Source organism: Hyaena hyaena, unplaced genomic scaffold (assembly GCF_003009895.1).
Source record: "Hyaena hyaena isolate Hyena2069 unplaced genomic scaffold, ASM300989v1 scaffold_243, whole genome shotgun sequence".
Classification (NCBI taxonomy): domain Eukaryota; kingdom Metazoa; phylum Chordata; class Mammalia; order Carnivora; family Hyaenidae; genus Hyaena; species Hyaena hyaena.
The window spans coordinates 2,232,965-2,259,265 of NW_024080872.1; the positions used below are offsets into that span (position 1 = coordinate 2,232,965).

General features: G+C 43.4%; 1 protein-coding gene across 2 annotated transcripts in view; it reads left to right on the plus strand.

Annotated features, from left to right (window-relative positions):
- DOCK11 (dedicator of cytokinesis 11) overlaps window positions 1–26,301 on the plus strand; it is a 204,024-nt gene that overhangs the window by 119,427 nt on the left and 58,296 nt on the right. The window contains exons 29-39 of one of the 2 annotated variants that reach the window (XM_039244393.1): window positions 1,021–1,104; window positions 1,929–2,040; window positions 2,544–2,582; window positions 4,221–4,399; window positions 9,949–10,065; window positions 11,965–12,040; window positions 12,924–13,033; window positions 15,731–15,842; window positions 22,050–22,116; window positions 23,936–23,983; window positions 25,481–25,623. In XM_039244393.1, the coding sequence (XP_039100324.1) occupies window positions 1,021–1,104; window positions 1,929–2,040; window positions 2,544–2,582; window positions 4,221–4,399; window positions 9,949–10,065; window positions 11,965–12,040; window positions 12,924–13,033; window positions 15,731–15,842; window positions 22,050–22,116; window positions 23,936–23,983; window positions 25,481–25,623 (1,087 nt within the window). The remainder of the gene's footprint in view (window positions 1–1,020; window positions 1,105–1,928; window positions 2,041–2,543; window positions 2,583–4,220; window positions 4,400–9,948; window positions 10,066–11,964; window positions 12,041–12,923; window positions 13,034–15,730; window positions 15,843–22,049; window positions 22,117–23,935; window positions 23,984–25,480; window positions 25,624–26,301) is intronic. The other variant, XM_039244395.1, reaches the window with a different exon arrangement.

The following is a 26,301-nucleotide window of genomic DNA, read 5'->3' on the forward strand; positions in this document are numbered from 1 at the left end:
TTTGTCTTTCTCTGCCTGACTTCTTTCGCTTAGCATGATACATTCTAGTTCCACTCATGTCATTGCAAATGGCAAGATTTCATTCATTCTTATAGCTGAGTAATATCCCATATATACATATATATACATGATGTGTGTGTGTATATATATATATATGTGTGTGTGTATATATATATGTGTGTGTGTGTATATATATACATATATATATATGTATATATATCACACCTTCTTTACCCATTGTAAGTTGATGGACATTTGGGCTCTTTCCATACTTTGGCTATGGCCAGTAGCGCCGCTACACACATTGGGGTGCATGTGCCCCTTCAAAACAGCACACCTGTATCCCCTTGGATAGATACCTAGTGGTGCAATCGCTGGGTCGTAGGGTAGTTCTGTTTTTAATTTTTTGAGGAGCCTCCACACTGTTTCCAGAATGGCCGCACCAGTTTGCATTCCCGCCAGCAGCGCAAGGGGGTTCCTCTTTCTCCATAGAGGAAGGATGTTTTAATAGGCCAAGACTTCATAGAACACAGAAAGAACCTTCTCTTGGGGTCTGAAATGTTTACATAGCCAAATCCCACTTTTAGCAGCTAACTGACCACCATACACTTCACCTAGAGCTTTTTGGACTGACCAAAATGAGACTCTGTAGCTCAGTAGATTGCATATATATGTGCCTGTATAGATGCGTACATATTTGTGTATATACATATATATGTATGTTTATAAATACATGTGCATTTATGTATGTGTGCATATGTATAGATATATATGAAAATGTGTGTGTGTGTATCTACATGAAAATTGTACAGTTGGGACCCAATTCCAACAATAAATCACTGCCTTTTATTATCTCCTTTCAGGTCACCTAAAGTAAAATTCTGAACGCTATTCCTCTATTTTCTGTTAAAAGTGAAAATGTCATGCCCTCAACGGGGAACAAATTTTAAAACTTTAAAAAGCTGTAGTTGACAGACTTCTGGGATCATCTCACTGTTCCTTTTGTTTTCGTTTCTATAGCGCTGTTTGACACTGATGGATCGAGGATTTGTTTTCAATTTGATAAACGACTATATATCTGGATTCAGCCCCAAAGATCCTAAGGTGAGTTATAAGGACTTGACGCTAGCGGCTGTCAGACACTAGAGCACGAGTCCAAGAATGACATTTATTCTCTGGAGGATTTGGAACTGCCGTCTCTGTGTTTGTACTTGGCAGACGTCTGTACCTCAAAGCAGGGGATGTCGGGTGGTGTTTTGGGAGATCCAGGACCACTCACAGCCTCAGTGGAAAGACTCACGGGGCTCAACGTATACAAAGGGCCATCTTAGTTACGGCTGACATGCATTCTGATGACACAGTAACGCTACGTAGCTGGGACAGTAAGGCCACAACCCGTCAAGTGGAGTCCTTGACAATTCTCACGCAGGCTTCCCAGAGCGCCCCCCACCCCCACCCCGCGAAGGTCACACGGAGCACACTCTCTCTCCAGCCTTGAAAATGCAGTCGCAGGCTTGCCGCATTTCTGTTCGGGGAAGCCCATTTGAGACTTGGAGTTGAGATTTTTTTTTTCTTGGGAGGCTGGTCATATATTGGAGACCGGTCCACATTCCAGAGTCTGGGAAGGAAAAGAAAGCAATAAATCACACTGTTTACGCAGCTCGTCAGAGCGGGCTGGCAGAGGGCACCACCTTATCGCGCAGGGAGCTATTCAAAACCCAGTTTCCCAAATGCCAGCCCGCAACCAGCCTCGCAAGCAGGCTGGTTTTTTTTTTTTTTTTCCCTTCCCTAAAGGAAAGCAGTCTTGGGCCAGCTGTGTTAACACTTTCCTACGTCGGTCTGTTCTGGAAACGAATGCTCTGTGTTTCGTTATTAAAATAGTAAGTGCACGCTAAATAGGGGTTCACGTGTAATTTCTTTCCCTTTAGGTTCTGGCTGAATACAAGTTTGAATTTTTGCAAACAATTTGCAACCATGAGCATTACATTCCTCTGAATCTGCCAATGGCATTTGCAAAACCTAAACTCCAGCGAGTTCAAGGTATGTATTTGCATTTTTCATCCCTTGAGAACGTGTTTTTCTTTTCTTTCTGTTTTTTGGGGAGGGGGGGCTAGCGCTAGTGTAGTGTGATATTTTCTAGGTAAACCCGTGAATTTAAAGGTAACCTCAGAATTGTTAGCTATGTGAAGGTACGTTCATTAACAGTATCTGCAGTTTCTTCGTAGCATCAGTGATAGTATGCATAGCGTGGGAACAGTAGGCGTAGTACATAGATCGCTGCTTAAACAACGATGTCCGATGCTAGTCGAATTGCTTTCCGTAGCGGTGTTCGGACTCTTAACTGAGACCAAATTCAGAAAAAAAAAAAAACCCATGTGAATGCTTTTCCACTGTGAGGAGCGTATAAAGGCAGAGTGGAATAGGAATGTGTATATATTAAATGTTATCTCCGTTGCTAGTTTTATTGAATGATTTGTTGTGTAGCACTATTCTTATGTTACTATGTTTTTTATTTGTCCCTTTTCTTTTCATATATTAATTAGATTTTTTTTCATTTGCGGTGGACCGTTTGACTTCAGTAGGTAGGTTTAACTCGGTTCACTCTAAAGTAGTTAACTGTCTTGGAAAAACCATTGATTTGATGAATGGCTTAAGATGGATGGGGGGAGGGCGGGGGGAGTTTTGTTCGCTTACTCACCTTCTTTGTTCGCTTATTCACGTTTTCCCCGGCCGCACACAGTGTGGCTAATGTACGTAGAAAACCCAAGAGGTGGTGTATGAGGCGGTATATTTGGTTCTTCTTAAAATGAGCCTGAACACTGATTGCTTGAAAACAAGTTCTTGCTCAAGCCAGCACAGGGACTGGAGGGTTATATCTGTTCTTTGAGCAAATGCCCTGTGTCCCAGGCTTCCCTCCCGCCTCTCCTGACCCTGTCTAAGGACCCTGTTGGTGACAGTTTTGAAGGTGTGGATGAAACTACCTGATTGAAGTTATTCAAAGCACTAAAGTGAAAAACTTAACCCGCCGTGGCAAAATCTCCCCACAGAAAGCCCCCTGGGTCAGTCGTTTCTGGCCCTCGTGCACAGAAAGTGGGGGGGGGGGTGTTCACAAAAGAGGGTGACCAATGGCAAGAGGAAAATCAGCTGCCTTGGTCTCCAGGGGAAGAGCTGCTGAGCAGTGGTTTTAGTCACTGAATTCCAGCCAGTGAAAATGAAGAAAACGCATTTAGGAAAACAAGCACCCCACTCAACTACTCCCGTATTAGATTCTGAGCCTATATGACTCAAATACTTCCCCGCAGTTTATTGGTAGCTATGAGGAAGTCCGAGAAAAGAAGGGGTGTACAGATCGTCAGGATTTACGATTGAACCTGACTGCTCACAGCACTTCTTATGTCCTAACTGAGTACATAGCATTATATTAACTGCTGAAGAGGAGGCCAAAGAAAAGAAACCTATCCTTCAGCCTTATGGCCTCATTGAATTCAAGGGTAGAGGAGAGGAAATACAGATTGCAAAAATCTGTAGAAACTACTAAACTTGATCACAATCCTTTGTGGGTAGTTTTAAGACAAGTGCCGACCAGAATATTGGCAGCAGGGACTTAAAATAGACTGAGGCCTAAAAGGGAGTGAAAGACCTAGTTGGAAGTGATTTTATGAAATCAAAGCTCTGTACTTGATTGTATGCACACCCAGGCCAGTACGTAACCTTTACCAGAATGGTCGACGGTTAATAGCATTACAACGATACAATTGTCTTTGTCTTCTTTTTCCTACTGTTTTACAAGTACAAACGGGTCAGTAATTCAAGTATTGTGGTGCGGACTCAGTCCAGTTTGTAGTTGTGGCTGAATCTCTTCAGACCTAAAGAAATGTGTTAAAAGACATTGCCAAATAGAGTGTTCTTTCATTCTGGGTTCTAAAGATTCCTAAAGAGTTAAAAAGAATGTAGGAAAAAGAAATCTAGAGGCGCTCTTACCCACTGAAGTGATCATTAAGGCTGTCACCTACCCTAATTATGCGTGCACCTGTCTTGTAAAAATTGTGCATGCTCCATATGACAGAAGAATTGTTCACATTTGTTCATAGCCAAAGTATAGCTCTTGCGAGCATGGCCACATGGTACTAAGTAATACATACGGTGTTTTAATGTTAAAGTACTTGTTAAAAAATTATTATTATTATTGTAAATGGGCTTTAAATTTCATTGTACTGCAGATTCAAATCTTGAATACAGTTTATCAGATGAATATTGCAAGCATCACTTCTTGGTTGGTTTACTTCTGAGGGAAACTTCCATTGCTCTGCAAGACAATTACGAGATCAGATACACAGCTATCTCTGTCGTAAAGAATCTGTTGATAAAACATGCATTTGACACTAGATACCAGCACAAGGTAAGGATGTCCACGTAATCAGTATTGCATTAGTTGATTTCTGCTGAGATATTACATTAAAGATGAAGTTTTCAGTAAGGAACGTACTATGAGCATTGATGAACTTTTGTAAATAAGATTTGTCTCAGTATCAAGTGGTTAGGTTTTAAATTCTTTTAATATTTATTTATTTTTGAGAGAGAGAGATGGAGTGCAAGCAGGGGAGGGGCAGAGAAAGCGAGGTAGACACCAGAATCCGAAGCAGGCTCTAGGTTCTGAGCTGTCAGCACAGAGCCCGACATGGGGCTCGAACCCACAAACCGTGAGATCATGATCTGAGCCGAAAGCAGATGCTTAACCGACTGAGCCAGCCAGGCACCCCTCAAATGGTTCAGTTTTCAAAATACTATTCAGGGGCGCCTGGGTGGCTCAGTCAGTTAAACATCCGACTGTCTCGCTCTCTCTCAGAAATAAATAAAAAACATTAAAAAATAAATAAATAAAAATACTGTTCGGTAGGAAGCACCTGGCTGGCTCAGTCAGTAAAGCATGTGACTCTTGATCTCAGGCTTTTGAGTTCAATCCCCACATTGGGGTGTGGAGCCTACTTTGTAAAAAAAAAAAAAAAAAAAAAAAAAAACAAAAACTGTCAGCACAGAGGCAGACGCGGGGCTCAAACTCACAAATGGTGAGATCATGACCTGAGCTGAGGTTGGATGCCTAACCAACTGAGCCACCCAGAGGGGCATGGAGCTTACTGTAAAAAATAAATAAATAAGAACAAAATAAAGTACTGTTCAGTTAACTATTGAAGAAAAACACTGGTTTCTCAAATCGTGTGTAAAGAACATTAACTGCTCATGATTGTTATATAAGTAATGATTTTTTTAAAAATCATACATGGTTATGGCCATGTGTGTTCTTTCAAATATAGATCTTTTTTTTTTTCGAATATAGATCTTAATATATGTGCTCAAGTCAGTTATATTACGGATTAAGTGATTAATAGTAAGACATATTAACTATGTCAAATATGAAATACGGACAATAGAGATTTCCTTCTTACTGAAAAAATGTGGGTGTGGCTCTAAACCTTCTATACATTACACCTTGTCTCTGTGTGAAGGCCATCACTATAGCTGCTGCTTGCTGCACCTTTAACAAATACTTTCAGATCTTATTACTGTTAAACCCTATGGGCTTAAAAAGGTAGATTGCAGGGCCACCTGGGTGGCTCAGTCAGTTAAGCATCCGACTTTGGCTCAGGTCATGATCTCATGGTTGGTGGGTTCGAGCCCCGCGTCGGGCTCTGTGCTGACAGCTCAGAGCCTGGAGCCTGCTTCGGATTCTGTCTCCCCCTCTAATGCTCTCTCCCACTCTCAAAAATAAACAAACAAACAAAAAATTTTTTTAAGTAGATTGCAAACTGTATGGATTTAGAGTGACCTAACTTATGTACCTGGAATCAGATGCCTCAAGGGAACGTCGTACCATTTCCTAATTGATAATTTGTTCCTTTGCCATTTTTGATGATGGAGCTAGAGTGTATTATGTGAAGCGAAATAAGTCAATGAGAGAAAGATATCCTGTGGTTTTACTCATATGTGGAATTTAAGATCAAAACAGATGAGCCTAGGGGAAGAGGGGGAAGAGAAAAGAGGGGAATAAACCACAAGGGGCTCTTAACCATAGAGAGCAAACAGGGTTGGCGCAAGGAAGTGGGTGGGGGATGGGCTGGACGGGTGACAGTCATTAAAGAAGGCACTTGTTGGGATGAGTGCTGGGTGTCATATGGAAGTGGTAAAACACCGAATTCGACCCCTGAAACCAGTATTGCAGTGTGTGTCGACTATCTAGAAATTAAATAAAATTAAACAAAAATTTAAAAACCATTGTTGTAAATAGAAAAGTAATTTGTCCCTTTGTTTTCACATTCAAAGACAAATACCAATTAGGAAATCATGTATTGTTATAATCACTTTGGAAAGCTGACTTGGAGTTAGGGCTTAATTCTTCTTTCTACAGTGTTCTTGTTTGTCCTTAGTAAACAGAAAATGCCTGGGGCGCCTGGGTGGCCCATGCAGTTCAGCGTCCCGACTGTTGATCTCGGCTTGGGTCACTATCTCACAGTTCATGAGCTCCAGCCCCATATCTGCGCCATCAGCACAGAGCCTGCTTGGGATTCTCTCTCCTCTCTGCCCCTCCTCCACATGCGCATGTGCTCACTCGCTCGCTTGCTCCTTCCCTCTCAAAATAAATAACCTTAAAAAAAAAATAACAAAATGCCTGCCAGCTACATCCACTTACATTTCTTTAATTACAAAGGTTTTTGTTTTTTGTGTTTTTACTTACAGATTTTTCTTATTTTCTTCATGTGATTCTATCTTAAAGTAGATTTAAACTTGGCTTTCAGATGTGATTTGTCAACCGCCATTTACATTGGTTTTTGTCATGTTGTAACTCTAGTAGCACATTCCCACTTAGAGTACTTTGCTCCTTTATGTGCCATTTTCTTTTTTGTGGATGTTGCTGTTGTCTTCACGCAAGTTCGCTGGTATAATACGTCTAAACGGAAAGATCTCTCAAAAGTTAGCCATTTCACCCAGACTTTGTTAACCCTGTAAACATGCCAGTTACCACTGCCGCGTATGGCTAGCAGTAGAGAAGAGGATTTTGCATGGTGTGGAAGAGAAGGTCTTTAGCCATGATTTCAAAGGATTCGCGGGAAAAGTACAAAATGAAGCAGGAAGTGGTACTTTTTACCCCTTCTTCTTCAGATGAAACTGAAGGGAAATGGGATTTCACTAGTGTCTTACTTAGACGTGGGATTTTAAATATTTTCTGTCACCTATTTGGACGTTATTTCCTTTTTAAAATTCTGAGAACAGTATATGTACACACATACGCATGTAACTATTGCTACCTGTAAGTTCAGCACTATGCCTACTTGAGTATTTGAGGCTTTGGAGTATGAGAAGGATTGAAATGTTAAGCTCATTAACCTTTTAGAAACTTCTAAAGCCCTCTTCTCTGTGTTCAGAGGCTTTTTAAGTAGCCATTAAAAGACCGTGAGATTCTCTCCAGTAGAACTTTGCTTCCTGGGCCAGGTAAACCAAAGCTTCAATTCCTTTCTCTGTTCAGTCCAAAAAATTCACAGGGGGCCTGAGTAAACAAACGTATTTGTCAAATACATTCAAGTAAAGCAGATTCACCGTTAGTGATGATGCCAAGGTAAAGATAGAGAGGGAAACGTTAGGCTCCCACAATTTTTTTAAGTGTGTGTGTTTTAAGAGAGAGAGAGAGTGAGCAGAGAGAGAGGGGGTAGAGAGAATCCCAAGCAGGCTCTGCTCTGGCAGCACAGAGCCTGACACCGGGCTCAATCTCACGAGCCTTGAGATGTGACCTGAGCCGAAATCAAGAGTCAGATGCTCAACCGAATGAGCCACCTAGGCGCCCCCAGGCTCCCATAATTTTTACTGGGTCTCCCAGAGTGAGCCCAAATAAATGCACAATCGAGGGGGAAAAATGCTTCCAATGAAGAGGCTGCTTCGAGATCCCCTGGTCCCGCCCACCCCCCCCCGCCATGTCGCTACTCCTCGGCCTTGTCCTCTCATGAAATTTTCAAGATGTCACTGGTCCCTGTTGTGTGTGTGCCGCTCATAAACGGCTTTGGGAGCTCTCCCAGCTCGTTACAATTACTCTGAGACCCCCTCAGGACAAAAGTGTCCAATGATTGACGTCTGTCTGTTCCCGAACCCACTGCAAGTGATGTTGACACCCAAGAGGGCCGCAGTGTCTAGCTGGGCTGTGGGCAGATTGTTTTTCCGCCCTCCCTCCCCCTCCCTTGCCCCCCACCTTTTTTTAAGTGATCGATGTACATGGTTAAAAAAATAATAATAATAAAAATGCTTTTCTCCATTCCTTATCCCCCAGTTCATCTCTCCATCCGTAGCTACCATTGTCAGTTTCATCTACATACGTCTACTTTGTGCATGCACAGGTGTATATGTATATAGGTGTGTATATATATAAGTGGAAGCCATTATGCATTTTTCTTTTTTACTTAATAATACATCCTAAAGATTATTATTTAAAAATCTGCATATTATTCCACCATATGGATGGATATACCGTTTTTAATTTATTTTTTAAGTACCCTCCACACTCAACGTGGGCCTTGAACTCCCAATGCCAAGATCAAGAGTCGTGCTTTCCACCAGCGGAGCCAGCCAGGCACCCCTGGATAGCACCTTATTTTAAAACATCTTCTAGTAATAGATTCTTAGGTTGTTTTTTGTCTTGCTATGTCAGCTGGGGGCGCCTGGGTGGCTCAGTCAGTTAAGCGTCCAACTTCAGCTCAGGTCATAATCTCAGGGTTTGTGAGTTCGAGCCCTGCATCAGTCTCTGTGCTGATAGCTCGGAGCCTAGAGCCTGCTTCGGATTCTGTGTTTCCCTCTCTCTATGCCTTTTCCCCGTTCGTACTCTGTCTCTCTCTCTCTCTCTCTCTCAAAAATAAATAAACATTAAAAAAAATTAATAGTAGCAGCTGAAATTTATTGAGGACTTTGCTACATGTCAGTGTATTAAATACCTCACAAATTAATACCATTATTATCCCCATTTTACCAGAGAGAAAACTGTAGCTCAGTGACTTGATCACAGTCTAGTAACGAGTAGCAGGAGACCTGGAATTCACATATGTCTAAAATCCACAGTCAGGGGTGCCTGGGTGGCTCAGTCGGTTACGTGTCCGACTTTGGCTCAGGTCATGATCTCATGGTTTGTGAGTTCGAGCCCTACATTGGGCTCTCCGTTCTCAGCAAAGAGCCCACTTTGGATCCTCTGTCTCCCTCTCTCTCTCTGTCCCGCCCCTGCTCAAACCTGTGTGCTGTCTCTGTCAAAAATAAGTAAACATTTATAAAAAATATATATTCTTATAAGAGGTACCACATTAAGACTACTAGCGGCCCATGGATAAATACATTTATTTACAAATACATTAATCTCTTAAGTCTTACAGTTGACTCAAGGGGCCAAGATCACATTACATATATTTTTTTAATGTTTATTTTTGGGAGAGAGACAGACAGAGACAGAATGTGAGTTGGGGAAGGGCAGAGAGAGGGAGACACAAAATCCAAAGCAGGCTCCAGGCTCTGACTTGTCAGCACAGAGCCCGACGGGGTGGGGCAGGGGGTGGCGGGGGGGGGAGGGGTTGAACTTGTGAACTGGGAGATCATGACCTGAGCCAAAGTCAGACGCTTAACAGACTGAGCCACCCAGGCACATTATCTTCATTGCTTTGATCAAAACAAAAAACCGGTTCTTTAAGGAAGAGAGTAACTCTCTGTTTTTCACTTCTGCTTATTGACCGTATCGTGTGTGTGAATCCAAATACCATGAAAGTTCTGTGGTAGTTTTGAGGCTGTAAGTGTAAACAGACTCCTGCTTCACTTCATTTGTCGAGGCTCTTAGCCCACTTTGAGCCTTGAAACTGATAGATGGGGCCAACTTTATTTGGGATATATGCATAGTGTATACCTACTAAGCTTTTGATCATTCCTTTCCAGAACCAACAAGCCAAAATAGCACAATTGTACCTCCCATTTGTCGGACTGCTATTGGAAAACATCCAGCGCTTAGCAGGTCGAGATACTTTGTATCCTTGTGCGGCTGTGCCCAATTCTGTAAGTAGCACTGTTGTTGCCAGTGGCGTTTTCTCCCGTTTTCTCTCGAATGTGTCTAGAATTGGGGTCCCTAGAACTGGGGTCCCATGCTCTGTGGTCTCTAGCTCCGTCACTCCTTTTCATTCCATTTTTACACAGCTACGCGTACTTTGTTCGAGAACAGTGCTCCTCAAACTTGAACGTGCATACGATTACCCCGGGGGATTTGTTATAACAAATTCTAATTCAGATTCTATAACAGACTCTAATTCAGTAGACCTGGGGTGGCGTTTGAGACTGTGTATGTCTAACACCCTCTTTGGCTGCGTCTAGTTCAAGGACCGCACTTTGAGTAACAGGGTCCCAGAGAATGCCAAGAACCCCTTGGTTCTTGTACCGTGTTGGTTTTTAAGACTTGCCCTTTGCCTTCATATGTGTATTCAACTTGAAAACGGAACGAAAAGATTCTTCATTTCCAAAATGTTAGGCACCAGGGTTCCAGCTGTATTTCTTTGCTTCTCCCTTCCCGGGACAGCCTTCCTTCATTTCTTCTCGGTGAGTCGCTGTTTGCTCAGCCCAATTGGTCTGTGCTTTTTCTCTCTCTTTAGAATCTCAGCATTCAAAGGAACTTTGGAGGGTGGTCAGTCTCCAATTTTGGCAAAAGAACATTTTACCATTGTAATAATTAAAACGGCGCTTCTCACATGAGATGTACAGGGTTCTCTTAACTGACTTGCCCCAGTTTTGCATTCTTAGAGTTATGTACGGCACGCTCACTCCCGCCTGCTCACGATTCCCCTCACCCAAGGGCCTTCCACATTTCTCTCCAGGCTGGGTGTCTCCGCTTCATCGTTTGTCATTCTAAAACCCTTTACAGTTTGGTTTCATACTTCTGGATATGCTCCATTCTACCAGTCATCCTATTAAAATGCGCCTGGGGGACTCGGTCAGTCGAGCGCCCAACTCCTGATTTCGGCTCAGGTCGTGATCTCGAGGTTCATGGGATCGAGCCCCGCATCAGGCTGCTCACTGATTATGCGGAGCCTACTTGGGATTCTCCCTCCCTCTCTCTCTGCCCCCCCTCTGTGCGTGCGCGCGCTCTCTCTCTCTCCCTCTCTCAGAAAGAAACAAATAAACTTTAAGTAAATAAATAAATTGTAGTACTCAGAATTGTACACTTTATACCCTGCCCAGTGGGACTATTAAGTCCTGCCCCGCCCCCACTCCGTGTTCCTATGGCCCAAGATCACCGTCATGCTTTCAGTAGCCATGTGGTTTGTTTTTTTTTTTTTTTCGGTGGCAGGTGATACTGTGTCCTTTACAGCTTTGGAAACGACCCTGATCAAAGGATCAAAGATCAAACGATCAGAAGTCCTAGTCGATTTGTCAAGCCTGCCTGGGGCCCTTGAGAAAGCTGCTCTGAGCCTCCCTGATGGCGCTGATGCCCAGAGCCAGCTGATTGCGGAAATGAGCATTCCGGGCAGCTCTTTCTCCACAAACACAGTTACTTGTGCTTAGGCCGCGTCCACAGCATGGGACGGTGACGTCTGGAAATATTTTACTTATCTCTGCTTTTCTTCTGTAGCGCCAGCGCCCCTAGGACTTCCGGTCACGCCCGCCCTGCTAGAAATGCCCCCTGGTTCCAAGGAGAACTGAACCGGAGTAGACTGCAATCAGTTGTCGCTTTCCCCAGCCATCTAGAGTTCGAGGACTCAGCCAGAGGTCACGCTTGCGACACGATGCTAGTGCCCCCGTTTTTAAAGACACGTCCCCCAAACATCAGTAGCGCTGCCTGATTTCGACTTTCACAGCGAGCTTTGTCTCAAATTAGGGTCCCATCTCCCCCTGTCCGTTCCGATGTCTCAGCCCAGTGGGCACGTTTGTTTAAATGACCAGGTTACCTACCCTGCTGTGTTACAGGCATCCAGGGACGAGTTTGCCTGCGGCTTCACCTCACCTACGAGTAGAGGGAGTCTGAGCGCCGACAAAGACACGGGTAATTCAGTCCCTTCGAGATTATACACCACATGGCTGTTCAGATGTGCACCCTGTATTTCTCTGGCTTTTATGTTTTTGTTTGAAATACTTCATAGCGGAAAAAAACGACACAGCAGGATCTCTCCTCAAGTTTAATTAGAATCGGACTCACACTTGCCGCCACTTTTTTTTTTTTTTTTTTTTTTTTTTGCTTCCGTCTCCTTATCTGAGCTTGTGCAAAATGGAGTTCTGAGAGGCAGACAGAATAGAGGATAATGAGAAAAACACTGCTTTCCAATCCTCTTATCTGTCTCCAGTCTTGGACAAGACACTTCCCTTTTCTGGGCCCAGGTCTCCTTATCTATAGAATTATCTCTAAAATTGAGTAGCTTTCGTTTATTGCTTCCAAGGAACTTCCTGTAGTTTCATACATAGGAAAGTATTTCAGGAGGTTAAAAAAAAATTACCCTTTGTAAGGCTTACGGTATATTGATAAAATATAGAAATTTTTACGTTTTAGATGACCAAGATCTGTTCCCTAAAACCTGTATTTAAATGAACCCAGTACTTACTTTTAAAAATGTTTTTTGAGGGACACCTGGGTGGCTCAATCGGCTAAGCGTCCGACTTTGGGCCCAGGTCATGATCTCGTGGTTCACAAGTTCGAGCCCCCATCAGGCTCTGTGCCCACAGCTCAGAGCCTGGAGCCTGCTTCTGATTCTGTGTCTCCCTCTCTCTCTGCCCCTTCCCTGCTCTCACACACACACACACATACACACACACACACACACACACACACACACACACACACACACTCTTTCGCTCGCTCGCTCTCTCAAAAATAAAGAAAATGTTTTTTGACCGTTCTTCCTGTTGTTAATAAGGACTTGGCTTTTTTCCAGCTTACGGGGCTTTTCAAAATGGACATGGGATTAAGAGGGAAGATTCAAGAGGTTCCCTCATCCCAGAAGGGGCAACAGGATTTCCAGATCAGAGCGGAACTGTTGAAAATGTAAGAACCTAAATATATAGGATCACCCTAGTAACATGTTAGGCTACGACGGTCTTTCTTTTCATGTAAATAAAAGGCTTTCCACTCCCCTGTAGTCCGTCCTGGATCTGTGAAAGGCATCCCATAATAATTCTTGGATGCTGCTGGTTCTTTCCCATTATGGCAGCTGCTACTTGGATGTACACAATTGTTTATGGAGGATAAGGTGTACATCAGGAAGAGTTCTAACTTGGAATACCTCCTTTAACCCTCACACACTGTAACCTGTTCTAGAGAGGGAAGGTTCAAGTTTAAAATATCTAATGCACCTTGTCATTTAATTGCCTCCCTGGCCGGGTTAATTCTGCAGGTCATGCTTTTGTAGTAGAGTAATTAACACAGGAGGTGCGGGGGGAACACATTAGGTCCTCAAACTGATGATCTCAGTGTCCCAGCGCCACCTAATCTGAATATAGCCTCTAACATTAAAGTTTGGGTGAGTCTGTCCGCCTTGAGGCAGAAGAAACCTCATTTTATTTTACTTTATTTTTATATCTTTATTTTATTTTGAGAGACAGAGACAGAGAGCGAGTGGGGGAGGGGCAGAGAGAGAGGGAGACACAGAATCCGAAGCAGCTCCAGGCTCTGAGCTGTCAGCACAGAGCCTGATGATGCGGGGCTCGAACCCACAGACTGTGAGATCAGGACCTGAGCCGAAGTCAGACACCCAACCGACTGAGCCACCCAGGCGCCCCACGAAACCTCATTTTAGACCAATACAGCCTTGTCACGCCACTACATAAAATTGTAGAATCCTATAAAATTAGGGCTGGGAGGACGCATAGAAAGAATAGAATTCCAGCTGAATTTACAAATGAAAACTGGGGCTGTGATTTAGAACAGCCACGCAGCTGTGGCAGGCCTGATCTGAACCCAGGTTTTCTGATTCCAGGAATGTTTCTCCTGTATCGTGGCATTCTTCATGTGCATCAGAATCACCCGGGGCTGGGGGGCGGGGGGGGGGCGGGCTTAATAAAAACAGACGGTTAGGCTTCGCCCCCAGAGCGGCTGATTCAGTCTGGGGTGGAGCCTGCTAATTTGTACATTTTTTAAATGTATTTTTTATTTTTTTTCTTAAAGAGTTTATTGTCCAGTCGGTTTCCATATAACACGTAGTGCTCATCCCAACAAGTGCCCTCCCCCGTGCCCATCACCCCCCTTCCCCTCTCCCCCACCCACGTGATGCCAATGTTGCTGGCTGGGAACCCACCCCCTGAGAACCTCTGGAATATACTTCCTTGAGCCTTGGGGGTAAATAGTACCTCATTCACAAAGGTTCCTATTTCACGTCATTTAGAATTCTGTCAACAGACATTATCACAGGTAACGCAGACAGAGGACAAAGAGGTTAAAATGACTTGTTCATAATCTGTGGATTATTAATACCCTTGTTCATATAAATCCCCAGATAAGTCTGATCTTGTCATGTTTAACAACTGATATATATATATTTTTAAATGTTTTATTTATTTCTAGGAGAGAGAGAGAGAGACAGCGTGAGCAGGGGAGGGTCGGAGAGAGAGGGAGACACAGACTCTGAAATAGGCTCCAGGCTCTGAGCTGGCAGTCAGCACAGAGCCCGACGCGGGGCTCGAACCCACGAACCGCGAGATCATGACCTAAGCGAAAGTCGGATGCTTAACCGACTAAGCCACCCCGGCGCCCCTAACAACTGATATTTTAACCAAAGTCATTAAGTAATAGGAACATCACTACTCTGTAGAAGCTCTAGTTTTGAAGTATTACTGGGTTCTTCTTGGGGTAATGATCTTGTACTATTAGCTCTTTTTTAAAAATGTAGATTTCCTGAGGCTCCTGGGTGGCTCAGTTGGTTGAGCACTCGACTTTGGTTCAGGTCATATCACGGTCCATGGGTTTGAGCCCCATATCAGGCTCTGTGCTGACAGCTCAGAGCCTGGAGCCGGCTTTGGATTCTCAATCTCCCTCTTTGTCTCTGCACCTCCTCCACTCGCTCGCTCGTTCTCTCTCTCTCTTAGAAGTAAATAAGCATTTAAAAAACATCTTTTTTTAATATACAGATTTCCTATTATTTATTGGTTGGATTTTAATAAACTCTGAAAGATTCAAATTAGTGTTTCTGTGCTTCCATAAACTTTAGTTAAGTCCCTCCTTCCTGGAAAAGCTATTTTTCCTGCAATAGCCACATATGACTCTTTAAATTTTTTCTTAACTACTAAGTAGTTAAATTTTTAACTACCTCGGTGTAACAGACACTGAACTTACGGGGACGAGACAGAGTGTTCATGGCTATTCTCTCGACGAAGTCCCCCGGGTGTTGTCAGGTGATGTTACCCCATGCAGTAGCAACAAAAATTCAGCTCATTGACCTTCTAAGTAGGATATAAAAGTTGGATTTAGGTTTAGCATCTTCCCAAACAGGACTACTGACACAGTTACTGAGCTGGGGTGCCCGGGTGGCTGAGTCCGTGGGGCCATGATCTCCCGGTCGGGAGATAGAGCCCTGCGTCAGGCTGAGAGTCCGCTTGAGAGTCTCTCCCTCTCCCTCTGCCCTTCCTACCCTCTGCAGACAAACAAACAAAACGAAACAAAAATCCCGCAAATGGTTATCGAGCTAAAGGCTGTGGGAAACTTTCAGCCCAATATGGTTTCACAAAAGTCCTGTCTTTTGTGTTACAGACCCGCCAGGGCTCTACACGGAGCAGTATATCTCAGTATAACCGCCTGGATCAGTACGAAATCAGAAGCCTCTTAATGTGTTACCTGTATATAGTAAAAATGATTTCTGAAGGTGAGTTACCAGCCTATGAAGCACAATCTCTGCCAGCCACCCGCCCTCACAGGTTCGTGCAACAAATATTTGATCATCGTCGGCATGCAGACCGCCTGCAGGTAGAACTAGATCTTTGAAGGCCCTGACCTTTACATGTCCCTGTAATTTGAATTGCAGGCAGGATCATTTGGGTCACACAGGTGTGATTCCTTGACCTAATTTTTTTCTTAATTTAAAGATCAGCCTCGAAAAGGAGACCATCGTGTATGAAGTGCTCGGCATGCTTCTTCATGCAGCACTTATCATGCATTAAGTGACCAATGTCAACAGAAGCAAATGATAACCAGGAGTTGTATTTAATACCTTAGCTTTTATTTGACCCATGATTTGGAGGGAAAAAAAAAAAGCAAATAAAAAGACAGGGAGGGTTCTCTGAGGGGAAGGAATGCAGTGTTATCTTCACAGAACCCCTGGTGGAATTGGATGGTGTCAGGCTCTTTCTCAGGCTCCGTTCTGCTTTCCCTTGGTGTAGAGTTGTCTTATTACTAGCATTACCAATTCTGCATATGATAGAATAACCAAAGGATTTTCATAAACTGCATGTCCTCTAGAAATAAAATCAGAAGGTTATCTTATTCCCAAATACCACATTTATTTACACAATTCCTTCCTTTCCTCGGTATTTTTACTAAAAAACCTGTATGCAGGAACGAAGAACATAAAAGCACCTGGGTTCTGATTATTATAATCCTCATATGTTACTTATTTTCTATTTTTTGCTTTATTCGTAGTCAATATTACTTTAAATCTTTTTATAGTAAGTTGGGCTATACAAACATAAAATAATTTGATAGTTAACTAGCCAGAGAGACCTTAAAAAGTAACTAGAGGGACGCCTGGGTGGCTCAGTTGCTGAAGCGTCCAACTTCGGCTTCAGGTCATGATCTCACGGCTCGGGAGTTCAAGCCCTGTGTCAGGCTCTGTGCTGGCAGCTCGGAGCCTGGAGCCTGCTTCGGATTCTGTGTCTCCCTCTCTCTCTGCCCCTCCCTCGCTCACGCTCTGTCTCTCAAAAATGAATAAACATTAATAAAATTAAAGAAAAATAACAACTAGATATGGCATACCTGGGTGGCTCCAATTCGTTAAGTCTGACTTCCAACTCAGGTCACAATCTCACCGTTTGTGAGTTTGAGCTCCACCTCGGGCTTTTTGCTGTCAGCACGGAGCCTGCTTCAGATCGTCCGTTCCCCTCTCCGCCCCTCCCCTGCTTGAGTTCTCTCGCTCTCAAAACAAATAAATAAAATATTAATGAAAGTAGCTAGATATGGAGCACCTGGGTGGCTCAATCGGCTAAGCGCCCGACTTCAGCTTGCTTTATGATCTCACAGCTCGTGAGTTCGAGCCCTGCATCGGGCTCTCCATGGGAGCACAGAGCCCACTTCGGATCCTTTTCTCTGTGTGCCCCTCTCCTATTTGCTCTCTCTCAAAATAAATAAATAAATAAACAAATAAATAAGCAAGCAAGCATTAAAAGTAGCTAGGTATTAATAATACATACTAGAATATTAATAAAACAGCAAAACAACTATAATTGTTAAGTTCTAAGACTATATAATCTAGAGTCAAAGATTATACTGAGACTATATGATGCCCTCCCTTGTTTTGGGAAAGAAGTTAAAGGGAGATCGTTTTCAAGCCTGGTGGCATTTCATCCTACAAGATAAACGGCTCAGTTAACAACCACCGCCACAGCTCACTGTTTTTTGTGGTCCCACAAGGTGAAAAGCGGGGACACGTGAGAAGGGACACCGTGTGCGGGGCGTCTATTCAGGGTAATGACAATATTCTAGCACTGGGAAGATGGCATACGTCTCTTTGAAAAATACTATAAGCTATTGTGTTTGGGCCCTTTTATATGCACGTAAATTTTCTCAATAAATGTGTAAAAAAATAAATAAATAAAAGGCGGTCCAAGAGACACATGAAAAAAATCAGAAAAAAAAAAAGTCGTTGACTGCCACCACAGCCCAGGGAAAGTAAGACAGGGGACAGGGGAGGGGAAAAAGGAGGAAGGGAGTGATGGCTGGTTCTCCTCTCCTCCTCTCTGGTGGAATGTGTGTGCACACGCATGCACACACACCCACCCACACACACATGCCACACACCCACCCACGCATACATACACACACGCCACACCCACACCCACGCATACATACACACACACACGCCACACACACACACACCCCCATACACACACACCACTGCAGTAACCAGTGACAGGCCTCTGGCCGCCTTTTTAAAGTCATGGATCAGACCATAACTGCTTTGTTTCTTGAGAACTTCATAGTTCCTGCTTCTCGTAAATGTTGACCTTGCTTGTTGAGTATCTGCGGTCTTTGCTCTTTAGGTTTCTCTCTCTCCTGCTCTTGCTTTCGGATTTTGAGAAGCACATTTTTCATAACAAATATACGGTCTGTGTCCCCCCTCCTCTCTATCTTTTATACATGTGAAGTCATGTTTGTTTTTTCTGAAAAAAAAAAATTTGCTTCTGGATCTTTCTCAATGGATGTATCCTGGTTACGTTGTCTTGTCTGGTAAATATTTTAGTCAGTCCGTATGCATGTAAGTGTTGAACTCCTACAAGTCCACACCCTTCAGGTCCTCTCTTGGCTTTCTTTGTTGGTTCATAAACAGTAGCAACTTAGGTTCAACAAAAAGATGGCAGACCTCTACATTTTTATATGGAGGTCGAAGGATTCTAAAGGATGAACGTCCTTCTCTATTTGTGGCTGTATTTTATTAAGTGGCAATAATTCACCGTCTCAAAGTCATAGTCATTTGCCACATTTGTTCTGTTCTTGCTGTCTTATTTCCCGGGAGATGGAGTCAGAGTCAGGGGGGAAGAAACGGAATCAGAGTCAGGGGTAGTCAGTTACACAGTCTGAAAAGCATTTTTCTTGAGAGGCTGGGGAGAGCTACTTCCCCCTCTTTTTGGATTGCGTCTTGGCTTTTCTCTTGATTCTACTTTGCACCTCACCTTGAGACATCTTGGCGCCATTTCCTGCACCTGTAGATTCACCAGTAAGCTTCTTTACAGTGGATTGTCTGGTGGGAGGTGTCTGGTCACTGCCGTCTTTTACAGAAAACCCAGGGCTGTGTTGGGCAACACCAGCCCTCGATCTTCTTTTCCCACTACATTTGGGACTAGAGTCAAAAAGAAGTCCAGATGAAGAGGAACCTTCCTTTTTCTCTATACAAGAGGGAAAGAAACTTCTAGTACTAACAGGCATGTTTTCCTCTGAGGTTTCAGACACGAGTTGAATCGGTGGGTTTTCTGTTCCAGAAAGACTGGAAAAGCTCCAAGAGAAACCCTTGGTAGTTTTACACTTTTGCGTGAGGACCTTCTGTGTGCAGGTCTTCTGGGTTAAGATGTGTTTCCTTTTTGGCTGGCCCAGGCTGTCTTCCTGACTGTCTGACTCCTCTAGAATTCCACCCCGCCTTTGAGCAGCCAGTGTAGATGTTAAATGTAAACTGGTAGAGGGCCTCGGGTCACCACTGCTCCCCTTACTGCTATGAGAAGAGGGCATCTCAACAGGGGTCTCTGGCACCTCAACAGGGGTCTCTGGCACCTCAAGTGGGGTCTCTGGCACCTCAGAAGGAGTCTCTGGCACCTCAAAGAGGTCCTGACTGCACAACGGCAATGGAAACTCTGAACTCTGCCGTGGTTCCTTTCTTACTTTCGGTTTTGGCTGGTCTGATTCCAACATCAATTTCATAGGCACAAACGCCTGAGTTCCTTGGAAAAGCTCCCTGCCTGGATAGCCTGACGGAGCCACCTGAGAGCAAGGAATGAAGTCCTCCTCGCTATTAAAAGAACTTTCACACACAGTTTGCTCATTCAGTTTTAGTTTTGCAGAAAGCCTTTTATTTTCTTCTCTTAAGTTATTCCTTTCTGCGGTAAGGTCAGCAATAAAGCGAATGTTTTGTTGCTGGATATCATATAATTCTTGCTGGAGCGTGTTCCTATAGGTCTCATTTACTGAACAGCGCTCACATACTTTTGCCTTTAACTGAACTCGCAAGTCATGAATGGTGCAGTTAAGGATTTTCTGCTGCTCGGTCAGCTCTTTAATTTTGGCTATGGAGCCCGTCCGCCTTCCGTCGGCCAATCGCTCTTTCCTCAAATTGGTTAATTTTGTCTGTAAACGGTATAGCTCTTTGTCATGGAGCTCTTTTAGCGTCAGCCAGGTCTTTTTAAATTCGTCAGACGACACGTCACATGCACTACGCTGTAATTTCTCTTTTCCCGGGGGTTTCTGGTCACCACCCCTGTTTCCTCTCCCCACGTTCCCTCCCCGCATCATGTCTCACCGATTTGGGACTTAGAAATGGTAGAGACAGGCCAATGGCTTCGCAGCGCCTTCGCCGCCACCGCCAAAATGGCGGAGGGACGGCTGACAACTAGGCCGCGGCGGGAATGAGGCCTTCACCCGCTTTACAGACCTTCTGCGAAGCTGTCTTGGGGCACAGGGCTGGCACTGGGCTGGCACTGGGCTGGCTCAAGGCTGGACAGAAAGTCCTGGTGTTTTGGTGGAAAGGGGGCGCCAGACTTTGGGCGGGGAGAGCCACTATGCAAGAGGGAGAAGATGGCGCCTCCGCCCTGCTCCTTGAGGAGTGACCGGAAGCCCAGTGGCTTCCGGGTTATCTGGGCTTCTCTGAGCGGAGACGCAACCAATTGCAGGCGTGGGGGGGACCAGAAGTGACTACGCGGAGTCTTTTTTTTTTTTTTTAAACAAATCTAATTTGACGCTATTTTAGCATTTTTCTTCTTGAGGATCCGTGTTTTGTAATCGTTGGAAGCTGTCAAGACTCATGGTCTTAAAAACAGTTGGAGCTAAAGGCAAAATCTCTACATTCCTCCCCCCTCCCCGTAGGCAGCAGTGCCTAGTCTTCCATCCTTTCTTGCGCTTGTTGTAGCTTGGCTGGCAGTTTTGTCATTTGCCACTTGGGCCACAACCTTTGCGGTTCTTACATTGAGAAGAAGAGCTAGGGTACCCTAATATCTGAGTGGTGTTAAAAAGGAATGGAGAGGGGCACCTGTCTGGCTCAGTGGATAGATGGAGCTTTGCCGCTCTTGATCTCGGGGTTGTGAGTTCCCAGCCCCACCTTGGGTATAGGGATTACTTAAAAATAAAACCCAAAAGGGGCGCCTGGGTGGCTTAGTCGGTTAAGCGTCCGACTTTCGCTTAGGTCATGATCTCGCGGTTCGTGGGTTCGAGCCCCGTGTCGGGCTCTGTGCTGACTGCCAGCTCAGAGCCTGGAGCCTGTTTCAGAGTCTGTGACTCCCTCTCTCTCTGACCCGCCCCTGCTCACGCTGTCTCTCTCTCTCTCTCTCTCTCTCCTAGAAATAAATAAAAATATAAAAAAAAAAAAGTTTATACAGGGACAGAAAATGGGTTGGTTATTGCCAAGTCACTATTCTTTAGGGGATGCCAGAGCTCTATCAGGCAGATTGCCTTACTAGTGCTGACCAGATGATTCCTTAATTGACCAGCTTAAGATTCCATTCCTGGGAGAGCTGAAACTGTAATTGCCTTGGTTTGGTGATGTGGGGCTTAGCTTAAGCAACTCCATTTTCAGCCTGTTTTGTTTTTAACTCTGTGTGTGTGTATGTGTGTGTGTGTGTGTGTGTGTGTGTGTGCGCGCGCGCACGCACGTGTATTTACATATTACCAGGACTTCAGAGTTTATAACGCAAAGACAAAGGGGGAAAAGTCTCTCTTCCAAAGCTTAAAGTTCTCCAACGTTTTGGTTCACAGAGCCCTTTGAGTAGCAGGCAAAGGTAACTGACCCTCCCTTGGAAAAATACACATAAGCACACCCTGTTGCATAGAATTTGAAGTTCATGAAACACCCCCCCCCCCAGGCCTGTTTCCCTTCCTCTGTCTTCAGGGATGATGTGAAGATGAGTATCAGCTGTCCAAAAGGATGTTTACAAAGTAAATAAAAATAATGGTTAAAAGAATGACAGGTTAAGCATTACATTTGGAATTAAGTCAAACACGTACAGTGTGTGTATTGGGCAGTGAGATGGGAGCAGGGGCTATAGAGGAAACAGTTGGCTGATTGGATGTTGGTGAAGCTAGGACATTGGTACTTTGGGCTGCACTGTGCTATTTGCTCTACTTATTTCAAGATCCACCACTTTATTTATTCCATTTTCAGATACCCTCTTAACTTACTGGAATAAAGTGTCTCCTCAGGAGCTCATAAACATTCTCATACTTCTAGAGTAAGTTATATTCATTTGTTTTCATAAATGTTCTCCTTATTCGGGGGCTAAAATAATAACCTTTTTTTCTTCCCCAGTAGCGTATTTGCTAATGACGTAGGAAACGGTCAACTGTTTTGGTAGCATCAAGGGTAGCATACAGGCTCTTCACACAGATAGGAGACAACATGGAGGCAGGATATTTACGATATCACAGAAATTAGCTAAGACTAGACCGTCTTCAGCCCAGCAGCAGTCTTGCTGTGATCTGGAAAACGAGAAGTGGCGTCAGCTGTCCAAAAGCATTCATTTGGAGCACATGCTGGCTTAAGGGAACAGCTTCAATGAATGGAATTTGGAATTCGTACTCCTCTGTAGAGCTGAGTAATTCTACCAATGTCAGAAATGCATGTGTGTATGTATATATACATATATATGTATATATGTTACATTATACATATTAGCTGTATATATATGTATATATTATGTGTATATACACCTGTATGTATATATATAATACATGTATAATATATATGTATTACATTTATTGTGTGTACATACACATATAGTGCATTTCCATTCCAGTAGGGGGAAAATCCAGTCTTGTGTCCTAGGTCAGGGTCAGAAGTTGCCCTAGCTTGTTTGCTGAGCTATTTGTACATCTTTTCTCAACGCTAAAAGAAAAATTAGAATGAAATATAAGAATTTTTTAAAGAGATAGCACACAAGGGCACCTGGCTGGCTCAGTCGGTAGAGCATCCGACTCTTGAGATCTCAAGGTCGTGAGTTTGAGCCCCACATTGGGCACAGAGCTTACTTTAAAAATAAATAAATAAGTAGCACACATAAATGATGTTTTTATGAGCATGTCTTTCAAAACAAAAAGAGGCGCATCCATGCATGTTTATTAAATAAAGGCTTTCAAAATTTTGCAGATGTCAGCAAACAAAATGGCTGTTAAGGTTTTTGAAAACCCTGTACTGGGGCACCTGGATGGCTTAGTCGGTTAAGTATCCGACTCTTGATTTCAGCTCGGGTCACGATCTCACAGATTGTGAGTTCGAGCCCCGCATCGGGCTCTGGCTTCCGAGCTGTCAGCGCAGAGCCTGCTTGGGATTCTCTCTCTCCCCTCCCTCTTGGCCCCTCCCCTGCTCGCGCGTGCTCTTTTTCTCGCTCAAGATAAATAAACACTAAAAAAGAACTACACCGAAACATTTACTAACAAAATATATGATGTTGGGGGCTTGCTTCAAAAACAATACAGGAGGTAGGGAGAGTGGAGGGAGAGCAGGGAACACGTTCCGAGTAGAGGTTGAATAAGAATGGCCCTAAGTTAGTAACTATTGGAGCTGGTGGGTGCCGAGTACGTGGGAGTTAACATGCTGTCCTTCCAGCTTACGTATGTGTTTGAGATTTTAAATAATAGAAAGTATTTTAATGCCATTATCAAAATATAGCAGTTGCTCCAATTTTTAGGGCCTTGGAAGCTTCTCTTTAGGTAGTAATGGCTACACCAGGGATCTTTGTTATGAAACGTTAATAGAGCGCAGTGTAGAATCACCATTTGCATTGACAGGTTTTTAAACTGTCGTTAGAGTTGTATGTGAAGACATCGGGGCTTTTTGGTGCTAACATAGTTGTAGCAAATATATCTAGAAAGGTGTAATACCACAAACCCACAGGTCGTTATGTGTATGTGTCTGTATACCAAGACATATTATTGTAATATGGTTTTCGTGGGCCATTCTTCGTAACACCCGAGTTTTCAGATATTACGTCTTAAAATGTAAAGCGTGGCAGTATCTTACTAACGTGCTATTTTTTTTTTTTTTCCTTCTAGAGTATGTTTGTTTCACTTTAGATATATGGGGAAAAGAAACATAGCAAGGTAATTCCCACAGCAATTTCCACTTCTTTCCTTCTCTTCCAACAGAGGGCAGTCTTGATCCTATCATGTAAAACATAGACTGTTCATTTTGAGTTCACATGAAGGTACCCATGATTTATTGACTGTATCTCAACTCAAAGTGTAAATTAAACTAACACAAACTGATACTTTTTTTTTTAAGTTTTCCAAAGGGTACTGGTTAGCCTGATGTGCAGAGTTTCTGTTCTAATCCTAGAGCAGATGCTCATCTTTTCTGAAAGAGGTGAGAACGGGCTTAGATCCAGGGGGAGGCAGGAAATCCTAAAGTGGGACAGCTGTAAGGTCTATACTTCCAGCAACGACCTGTCAATATTGACTTCAGCTACTAAGGTAAATAGAAATCTCCAACAGCAACTGGGACATGCCTTCTATATCAGCTCTTTTCTTTTGCCACCTAAATCTTAACGAGGTAAATACTTCAGAAAATGTGTGAGGGACCCTAAGGAAAAGATTACTTATTCCAATAAGATATATTTTAGAGGTAGAGTTAAGGAGCTCAAATAGAGTTCCTTTTTAAAAAATTTAAAGTCCACGGCACTTCTAAAAACTACAGAGACACTTTGGATGTCGTTTATTGCTCCCTTTCGGGAACATCCTAATAACAGGTCATTCAGGTGACGATTTCCACCATCTTTCCTCATAACTTGGAGCTGGCGTGGTAACTACCACCATGAGCTTTCACCGCTACGATTCTGCTGATTTTCACACTCTGTTTACTGGAGGAGAGTCAAACTCCTTTCCTTCCTTAGTTCCCTTATGACCCAGCCATAATTTTTTTTAAACGGTATCTTAAAACTGAAGGAAAACAAAAATTGGCACATCCATTAATAGACATGTTTACAGAGTAAAAATTTCTGATCCAGATTTCACTCCAGTCCAGAAACAGAATAGATTGGCATTCATTCTTGCACACCTAACCCCAGGAACTCTCCCCACCACATTTCAACTCTGAGTATCCCCTCTCTCTGTATTCTCGGACTCCTGCCCTTCCTCACCTTTTGAGAAAAGACTGAATCTTACCGGAGTGTTGGCCACTTAACTCCGATGTTTTTGAGAAGGAGGGAAGCAAGAACAAAAGGTTTTTTTTTTTTTCTCAGTTCTTTTATCATACTCTCAAAGTAAAAGCTCTTTTAAAGTACACTGTTATGGGGCGCCTGGCTGGCTCAGTCTGTAGACAGTGTGACTCTTGATCTCAGGATTGGGAGTTCGATCCCCACATTGGGTGTAGCAATCACTTAAAAGTAAAATCTTTTAACAGTAAAAAAATAAATAGACCTTGAAACTCCGTACAGTTTCCAGTGATGCCTCATTTAAGGCAGGTAATAATAGTTGATAGAAAATTGAACATAGTACGCTGTTTATATGGAAACCTAATCATTTATTAATTTGGTTTTTTTTTAGTCTAATGAGGTCTATTACTAGGGTACTCCATTTCCTAACTTTAAAATTTATTTTAAGGGTGCATGATGCCTGGCTGTCAAAGCACCTTGGGATAGACCGAAAATCGCAAACCATGCCAGCTCTGCGAAACAGATCAGGAGTAATGCAGGCCCGACTTCAGCATCTTAGTAGCCTGGAAAGTTCCTTTACACTTAATCACAGTAAGTGAAAATATGGGTAGGATACCCATTTGAAACATACACGTAATGCTGTGTAACCTTAAAGCAATTCTAGCCAAAATCACCAGTACGACTGGAAATGACTTTACATTCGTGGATATTTCTGCGTGCCTCTGTGCTTATATACAATCCTTTCATCATACATGGATATCTAATAAAATATACGTGGATTTTCCAGCGATTTTAGGTAATGGTGAAAAACCACCACTAGTTCACTATTAAAGAAATGAACTTTTTCTCACTGAATTGCTGTTCTCATCATATTATTTTACACCGGATATCCTTCATTCCTACTCTTAAACTTCAGTACAAATAGGGACATCTTTTCTTTTTTTTAAAGGATTTTTTTTAAGCTTATTTATTTTGAGAGAGAGCATGAACAGGGGAAGGGCAGAGAGAGAGGGAGAGAGAGAACCCCAGGCAAGCTCTGCACCCTCCACATGGAAAATAGCATCTTAATAACATGGTATATGTAAAATCTGTTTAGCATATCTAATGTCTGTTCATTCAGTGATTTTTAAGTGATCGCACATCCTGGGCTGGCTGCAGAAATCAATGAACGGTAAATAAATACTGTTTTGACAAAGGCCGATTTCACACGGGTTGGACTCTTGACGGGGAGGACCCGACGGGGAGAGAAATGTTGCCCAGCTGGGGAGG